The 9,642-nt window shown below is 42.7% G+C and overlaps 1 protein-coding gene across 1 annotated transcript; it reads left to right on the top strand.

The window, feature by feature from the left end:
- The first annotated feature begins 3,431 nt into the window (after positions 1-3,431).
- LOC116877486 (heat shock cognate 71 kDa protein-like) lies at positions 3,432-5,632 on the top strand. The gene has a single exon (XM_032874231.1). It carries the CDS (start codon positions 3,467-3,469, stop codon positions 5,381-5,383), a length of 1,917 nt encoding a protein of 638 aa, XP_032730122.1. The 5' UTR covers positions 3,432-3,466; the 3' UTR covers positions 5,384-5,632.
- Positions 5,633-9,642: the final 4,010 nt, after the last annotated feature.

The following is a 9,642-nucleotide window of genomic DNA, read 5'->3' as shown; positions in this document are numbered from 1 at the left end:
GGGGCACCTGGGTGGCTCAGTTGTTAAGCGTCTGCCTTCAGCTCTGGTCATGATCCCAGGGTCCTGGGATCAAGCCCCACATCTGGCTCCCCGCTTGGTGGGAAGCCTGCTTTCCCTCTCCCACTCCCCCTGCTTGTTCTTGCTCTCGCTGTTTCTCTCTCTGTCAAATAAATAAATAAAATAAAAAAAGTCCTCACCAGGAGGTTTAAATCATAACTATGTATGGTGACCGATGTTACTGTGGTGGATGTTTGGCAGTATATACAAATATCTAATTACTATGTTGTACACCTGAAACTGATGCTATGTTACATGTCAATTATGCCTCAATACAAAAACAAAAGCCAAAATGAAACAGCTGCCATCAGTGAGAACTCATTAGGTGTCAGGCCCTGGGTTTTGCTTATGTGGTCTCGTTTAAGCAATATAAACCTATAAGACAGATACTGTTATTATTCTTCTGATTTTACAGGTGAGGAGACTGAAACCAAGTAAACTAAGTTGCCCAAGATTGCCCGGCTAGACAGTAGTAGTTCATCCAGGACTCAGATGAGACCTGACAGCAAAGCCCAGGTTCTCAGTTCTGATCCTTCTGGAAGTCTGACCAATCCTATCCTGATGGAAAAATCTTGGGTCCTATACTCTGACACTAAATCCTTTTTTTTTTTTTTTTCAATTTAAAATTATTTATTTGGGGCACCTGGGTGGCTTAGTAGTTAAGCATCTGCCTTCGGATCAGGTCATGACCTCAGGGTCCTGGGATCAAGCCCTGAGTCTGGCTCCCTGTTCAGCGGGAGGCCTAGTTCTCCCTCCCGCTGCCTATGTTCTCTCTCTCACTGTCTCTCTCTCTCTCTGTCAAATAGATAAATAAAATCTTTAAAAAAACAAATAAAATTATTCATTAATTTGAGAGAGCAAGTGAGCAAATGGGAGAGTGTGCAAGCCGGGGAAGAAACAGGTAGACAGACAGGCTTACTGTGCTCTGAGGTTTGGGGAACTTGTTCCCAGGACCCTGAGATCATGACCTGAGCAGAAACCAAGAGTCAGTTAACCAGCTGAGCCACCCAGGCAACCCCCCTCTCCTTTTTAAGACTATTTATTTATTTATTTGAGAGAGAGACAGAGAGCAATGACACTACATTCTAATCTGAGCATGGTGCCGATTTGGTGGGTGGTCTTAGGAAAGGGACTCTGCCTCTCTGTCAAATCTTAAGATCTTATAGTGAGTTACTTTATAATGCAAGTTGTCAAAATAAATGTACTATAGAGACATTTAGGGCATCAAGAGCCCAGATAAATGTACAGAGACTGGGGTTACCCCCAGCTCTGGGATCTGCGGGAACCTGGCTCCGGCGTCTAGCGGATAGAAATGTAACAGGATGGTGTGAGGCAAATGGGGTCATCCTCTCAAGCTCTGGGCTTCAGAATAAGGATGGATCCTTCTGCTCACAAGCCCTAGAGTCAGGGGCCGTAGACATGCAGGAAGATGGCCACCCACTGGGCAGAGCCGTGCTCATTGGAGTAGAGCTGCACAAGGCTGTCCGCTGGGGGCAAGCTGGGAGAGGAAGCCACGTTTCTCAAGAGACCACCGGAAGCTGCTCGGCACTGAGGGGGGCACTTGGTGAGCCATGCGGACCCGCAGTTCTGCCACAGATCACAAAAGGCCATATTCAGCTTTCCCCAGAAGCCAGGGGATAAGCAGGAAGGAGAGGAGTGGCAGAGAGGAGGCCATGACCTCACTCCCCTCCCCACCCCCAACTCTCCTAAAGCCTGCAGCCTCTCCTGCGCTGGAGGCAAAGAGGAAAGCTTTGAATCAAATAGAAGACTGTAATTTTAAATTGGACAGAGCTGAATCTTAATAACTGGGGAGAAACCATTTTGACAACTAAAATGATGAAAAGTTGTAGAACCAGACTGGGAGACACACACACACACACACACACACACACACACACACACACACAGCTAATGGGGGCTGCTACCCAGCGGGAAAGGGAGGTTTCACAGAGCATAAATGATAGATTTGAGGGGGAGAATCTATTTCATGTTTATCCCCCCAGAGAACTGACAATCTTCACTAAACCTGTTACTCAGAGGAAAATCAATAAATATTATATATTCTGCCACAGGTGAAAGACTGCAGCGCGCTGCTAGGTGCTGGGCGGACAGTGGTCCCACGGCTCTCTGGGACTCCGGTCTGGCTGGGGCGCCCTGGGTGCCTCAGACAACTGCGGGAAAAGCCATGTTTCTCTCCTTATCAGGATTGTAATTATGGCCCTTTTTTCTGTTCTCCCAATAAATGCTAGGTGAGGATACTCATCTTTTTAAGTGCTCTCCCCCTGCTCAAAGCCTTTTGCCGTCGGAGAGGTCTGGATGGATCCCCCCATGACTCCCTCCTGAACTTTCAGAGCTCATCTTGAGTCTTCAGAGAAGTTATGCAGTATGACCTTCACTTGCAGACACAATGGCGATGATCTCACCCAACCCTGAGTTTCTTCCACCCATTGCCTGTGTAGGTTTGGGCCGTGCAAGAACCCACAGACAGACACGTCAGTGGAGCAAAGGCAAGAACCGAGAACCAGACCCGAGGACTGTATCACAATCCACTCTGTGATAAAAGGTGATACCACTAATCCATGGGAAAAGGAAAGAATATTCCATTAATGGTGCTTCGATAATTGGTTAACTACATGCGGAAACGCCACCATTTAAATTCTTACTTCACATTCATCAATTTCCACTGGATTAAAGACTTAGAGATAATAAATGCAAGAACAGAAATCTAGAAGAAAACCCAGGAGAATATGTATCAGACCTTGGAACTGGGGAAGAACTTTAACAGCATGACAACAATAAAGAAATCGCATAGGGAAAAAACGATAGCTTTGAATATATAACACAGTTAAAGGTAAACCAAAAGACAATAGAAATGCAATTTTAAAAAAAAGGTATGGTAGTAACACTAGCCAGTGATCCTCATGTGCCAGCTGGCAGCGCGCCAACAGCCGATATGTGAGCGAGACCTTCCCAAATCATCTGTTCTCTACCCATACCACCAGCAGACAGCAGATGTGTGAATGAGCCCAGCAGAGATCAGCCATGCCTGGTCCGGGTCATCAGACCCATCCTGCTGACACAGATTCATAAGCCATAATAAATGTTTTTTTGGTTTAGAACACTGTTTTAAGGCAATTTGTTATGCAGAATTAGATAAGTGATGCAAAAGGGAAATGATAAATTGGAACAAATAAGTGTAACAAATATGAAAGATAAAGATTAAAATCTTTAATATGTAATAAGGCCTTATAAATCAACAAGAAAAACAAAATCTGCCTTAGAGCAGTAGATAGAGGACATGAGCAGACAAGTCATTAAAAAAGAGAAATGGCTGGGTCTCATTGAACGCGGGGCTACACCTTTGGATTGCTGTCTTCTCAGCCTGAGCCAGGCCCACACATAAGCAACCATGTCTAAGGGACCTGCAGTTGGCATTGATCTTGGCACCACCTACTCCTGCGTGGGTGTTTTCCAGCACGGGAAAGTGGAAATAATTGCCAATGATCAGGGAAACCGGACCACCCCAAGTTATGTCGCCTTCACGGACACCGAACGATTGATCGGTGATGCTGCGAAGAACCAAGTTGCGATGAACCCCACCAACACAGTTTTTGATGCCAAACGCCTGATTGGACGGAGATTTGATGATGCTGTTGTCCAGTCTGATATGAAGCATTGGCCTTTCATGGTGGTGAATGATGCTGGCAGGCCCAAGGTCCAAGTAGAATACAAGGGAGAGACAAAAAGCTTTTATCCAGAGGAAGTGTCTTCTAAGGTTTTGACGAAAATGAAGGAAATCGCAGAGGCTTATCTTGGGAACACCGTTACCAGTGCAGTTGTCACAGTACCTGCGTACTTCAATGATTCTCAGCGTCAGGCTACCAAAGATGCTGGAACTATTGCTGGTCTCAATGTGCTTCGCATCATCAATGAGCCAACTGCTGCTGCTATTGCTTATGGCCTAGACAAGAAAGTTGGAGCTGAAAGGAACGTGCTAATCTTTGACTTGGGAGGTGGCACTTTTGATGTGTCCATCCTTACTATTGAAGATGGGATCTTTGAGGTTAAGTCCACAGCTGGAGACACCCACTTAGGTGGAGAAGACTTTGACAACCAAATGGTCAACCATTTTATTGCAGAGTTCAAGCGCAAACATAAGAAAGATATCAGTGAAAACAAGAGGGCAGTTCGTCGCCTCCGTACTGCTTGTGAACGTGCTAAGCATACACTTTCTTCCAGCACCCAGGCCAGTATCGAGATTGATTCTCTGTATGAAGGAATCAACTTCTATACCTCTATCACCCGTGCCCGGTTTGAAGAATTAAATGCTGACCTGTTCCGTGGCACCCTGGACCCTGTAGAGAAAGCCCTTCGGGATGCCAAGTTAGACAAGTCTCAGATCCACGATATTGTCCTGGTGGGTGGTTCTACCTGTATCCCCAAGATTCAGAAACTTCTCCAAGATTTCTTCAATGGAAAAGAACTGAATAAGAGCATCAACCCTGACGAGGCTGTTGCTTATGGTGCAGCTGTCCAGGCAGCCATCCTTTCTGGAGACAAATCTGAAAACGTTCAAGATTTGCTGCTGTTGGATGTCACTCCACTTTCTCTTGGCATTGAAACTGCTGGAGGAGTCATGACTGTTCTCATCAAGCGTAATACTACCATTCCTACCAAACAGACGCAGACCTTCACTACCTACTCCGACAACCAGCCTGGTGTGCTTATTCAGGTGTATGAAGGTGAGCGTGCCATGACCAAGGACAACAACCTACTTGGAAAGTTTGAACTCACAGGCATACCTCCTGCTCCTCGTGGTGTCCCTCAGATTGAGGTCACTTTCGATATTGATGCTAATGGTATCCTCAATGTCTCTGCTGTGGATAAGAGCACAGGAAAAGAGAACAAGATTACCATCACTAATGACAAGGGCCGCTTGAGCAAGGAAGATATTGAGCGCATGGTCCAGGAAGCTGAGAAGTACAAAGCTGAAGATGAGAAACAGCGGGACAAGATGTCTTCCAAGAATTCACTTGAGTCTTATGCATTCAACATGAAAGCAACTGTTGAAGATGAAAAACTTCAGGGCAAGATAAATGATGAAGACAAACAGAAGATTCTTGACAAGTGCAATGAAATCATCAACTGGCTTGATAAGAACCAGACTGCAGAGAAGGAAGAATTTGAACACCAGCAGAAAGAGTTGGAGAAAGTCTGCAACCCCATCATCACCAAGCTGTACCAGAGTGCAGGGGGCATGCCAGGAGGAATGCCTGGAGGCTTCCCTGGTGCCTCCTCTGGGCCCACCATTGAAGAGGTTGACTAAACCAACCTGAGAATAAATAGGTTGAGCATTGTTCCACACACAATATTCAAAGGACCCAAATTTGTAGCAAATTCCATGGCAGTTGTAACGTTGAGCTGCTATAGCAAAAAAAACTGGGCATTCTTGATACTTGAATATGGAATATGTGCACAGGGAAAGGAAATAAACATTGCACTTTATAAGCACTGTATTGTTAAGTGGAAAATGCAATGTCTTAAATAAAACTGTATTTAAAATTGAAAAAAAAAAGAGAAATGGCTAATAAATGAATAAAAAATATTAAACCTCACAGAAGTAAAAGAAGTGTAATCCAAACATTAAACCACACGCATATATATATATATATACATATTTATATATATATATTTTACTTATGAAATGAGCAGCACTGTAAAAATATTCAGTAAAGATGAATGTGGCAGTGTGACAGGCACTCTCAGATCTGGGGATGGAAGTAAAATTAAACCCTTCTGGAAAGCGATTTAGCAAGATTTAGAAAAAGCTTTTCGGGCAGATGTCGTTGTTCGGCGTAGAATATTGTGGTATTGTTCCCAATTCTTCATCACGTTCTTTGCATGATTCTGTAGTTCCTTTCCCTAGAAACAAAGTGTATTTTCTGGCAGGTTGATGTCGTCCTTGGCTTTATGGCTGTTTTTGGGTGAAGCAATGTTAGTAGATGTGTGCTGCAAGCAGAGGCTGAAGCATCCTCTGGCTTGCAGTTTGCTCTCTTGCGTTTCTGCCTTTACCACAACGGCCTGTGTATTTCTCCTGTGTATATTCCCGCCCCTCAGCCTGGGCGCCAGAGTGAACACATGGATTGGGGAAGACGAAGGGGTAGGGTCAGAACAGTGTTTAGCACTTGCGTAATCTCCACAGAAAAACAGAACAATTAAAGAGCACAACCAAAATCCACAGGCATTTCCAACAGAGCCAGGTGGGAAGGGGTTCCCACGAAGTCGGAAATACAATCTGGTGGGGCTAAGTCATTGACGGTCACGAGAGCCTCGTGGTCTCAGCAGCCTCGTGCCGGAGGAAGCAGAGGGAAGCAGCAGGCCATCTAACAAACCTGCCAACAACCCCCCCACCCCCCAATATCCAGGACACATTTCCTGGAAAGCTCAGCAGGCTCATTTTAGAACAACAGCTGAACCCGTTTTGCCTGCTCCAATGAGCAGGTGCGTGCAGGGGGCCTGTGGTAAGGTCTAGAAGTCTGGAGCAGCATAGCCCCAAGGAGCAATCAGAATTCACTCGCTAGGGAAGCTGGCCTTTCAGGACGCGGCCCGTCCCCGAGGATGCTGCTGGGAGCCGAAAAGCCATGGTGGAGATGAAGGAAAAGAAGGTCCCCGTAAAAGTGGGTGAGGGGAATATGGCCAGGAAATCTCACAAATATTGCACTACATGAAACACAACAGAATAGGTAACTTTATGAAGAAGAAAACTTATTCTGAACGAGGTTTCCTTCTGAATGTTCGTACTTAATTCATACAAAAATGATCAACAGAAATGTATTGAGACTAAATCTCATACAAAGTTATCGTAAGAAAAATGAGAAAATATTATGTCACCACGGATAATGAAAGCAGGCATAAAGACTTGCTTTAAAACATGAGACAGAAAAAGGAAAAATGAAATTAATGAAATATTTCAAAATGAGCTGAAAGACTAATATCTTCAGGAAAGAAATGTCATTAAGAAAATGATATAAAACATGAAAGAAAAAGTTAATGAGAAATAGAGAAACTCAGAAGTGAAGGGAGAGAGATCAAGAAAAATACAGGAAAAAAATGGGTACTAAAGTATGAAGAATCCAGTGAATAAACACACAGATATGGCCTTAAGAGAAGTAGAAGATGAAAAGAAGGGAATTTAAAAAAACATTTTATTTATTTATTTGAGAGAGAGTGAGAGAACACAAGATGGGGGAGGGTCAGAGGGAGAAGCAGGCTCCCCACTGAGCAGAGAGCCTGAAGCAGGGATCGATTCTGGGACCCTAGGATCAATGACCTGAGCTGAAGGCAGATGCTTAATGGACTGAGCCACCCAGGTGCCCCAAGAAGGGAAATTTTAAAAATAAAAGATAAATTAGAAAGTGATAAAGAGTTGAAAACCAATACAACTATTGAATGAGTTTGGGAAAAGAAGATCCAACATATGGTGAGCAGAAGTTCCTGGATAAGCAAACAGAAGCAAGAGAATTGAACAAATACTACATGGTATAATCAGAGAAAAATTTTCTGTAATAAAATAGATTTGAAAGCACATATTAAAAAGGCACACTATGCATATGAAAATATTGAACTGAATGGCCAACACTAAGACATAGTCTAGTGAATTTTCTAGACTTTAAAGAAAAAGGCTCTTTAGGCATCTAGGCCAAAAGAACATGTGGTTTATAAAGGAAGGAAGGAAGACTTTAAAAAGATTTTTTAACTTAAATTCAATTTAGTTGACATAGAGTGTATTATTGGTCTCAGGGGTAGACTTTAGTGATTCATTAGTTGCATATAATACCCAGTGCTCATTGTATCAGGAGCCCTCCTTAATGCCCATCACTCAGTTATCCCTTCCCCCCACCCAACTGCCCTCCAGCAACTTTCAGTTTGTTTCCCAGAGTTCAGCATCTCTTACAGTTTGCCTCCCTCTGAATTTTCGTCTTATTTTATTTTTCTTTCCCTTCCGCTATGTTCATCTGTTTTGTTTCTTTTATTGCACATATGAGTGAAATCATATGGTATTTGTCTTTCTCTGACTGATGTATTTCGCTCAGCATAATACCCTCTAGTTCCATCCATGTCATTGCAAATGGCAAGATTTCATTCTTTTTAATGGCTGAGTAAAATTCCATTGTGTGTGTGTACCACATCTCCCTTATCCACTCATCTGTTGATGGACATGTCAGCTCTTTCCATAGTTTTGCCATTGTGGACTTTGCTGCTATAAACATTGGGGTTCATGCGACCCTTTGGATCATTACATTTGTATTTTGGGGGTAAATACCTAGTAGTGCAATTTTTGGGTTGTAGGGTATCATTAGACTTTTTAATGTGAAACTTTGTCAGAAAAAAATATTTGGATACTTAAGAAAATGTGACATTCAAGTATAAAGGACATGGACAAGCTGTTATGAATATGCAGGCACTTAGGGAATATTATTCCTGTGAGTACTTCCTGAGGAATTTATTAGAGAACAAGTTTTAGGCAACCAGGATAACTAGAGAGAGTTTTTGTTGTTGTTGTTGTTGTTGTTTTAAGTAGGTTCTACACCCAATATGGGCCTTGAACTCATGACCCCGAGATCAAGAGTCACATGCTCTACTGACCAAGCCAGCCAGGCATCACTAGAGAGAGTTTGAGAGAAGGAATTGAACTGGCAAAGTTCTATTTCTTAACCTGGTTGGTAATTACATGGATGTTTATCTTACAATAATTCACTAAGATAGCTATAGCTATATCTATATCTATATTTGTTTTGCATTGTTTTCTTTACATTTTATTTCACAGTAAAAGTAAAAACAAAGTGACCGTGCATAGAACAGACCTGAGCCCAACCATAGACAAGTTTAGCAAAACCCAGCCTAGTTTAGTCAGTTTTCAATTGTTCCAAGATGTGAGCAAGAAAAAAAAAATGCTTATTATTTTTTAACTCTAAGTTCGTGGTGATTTGTTATCCAGCACTATTGTGAGTTTTGCTATCTAATGTAATTGAATCTTCAGCAGCTCTATCAAACCTCTAATTTTTTTATTGAATCTGGAAAGGACCAGATCCTTGTTTTCCTAGATTCCCTAACAATTAATGAAGGTTATGTGACAAATATTGGAAATGATCCAGTAAGAGAATTCTGCTAGGTTTATAGGGAAGGTTTTCTTTCCTAATTAAGGATAGTGGTGTATGAGGAGTCTTGTCTCTGTGTTGTCTTCGTACACCTCTGCTTTCCTGAGTCTTGCTTATGTAACCAGGGGAGAATTGCAGCCATCTTGCTACCATAAACAATAAGCACATAGATAAAAAGTCAACATTCTGAGGATGCTGGAGCAAAAAAAAACCATGAAATTCTGATTTCTCTACCTTCTTTCAGACTTCTTGGTTATGTAAGTAATAAATATCCCAGCTGTTAGCTAGCTTTTCTGTTACTTGCAGCTGGCTTTCTATTACTTCCTAACTTAGACAGCTTTAAAAATGTTTGTTGTCAGGATATGGGGGGCTCAGTCGGTTAAGCATCTGCCTTTGGCTCAGGTCATGATCCTAGAGCCCTGGGGTA

This window comes from Lontra canadensis, unplaced genomic scaffold (genome assembly GCF_010015895.1).
Source record: "Lontra canadensis isolate GAN:19392208 unplaced genomic scaffold, GSC_riverotter_1.0 scaffold52, whole genome shotgun sequence".
Lineage (NCBI taxonomy): Eukaryota > Metazoa > Chordata > Mammalia > Carnivora > Mustelidae > Lontra > Lontra canadensis.
The sequence above is the reverse complement of the archived record's forward strand: the minus strand, read 5'-3'. Positions and strand labels throughout refer to the sequence as shown.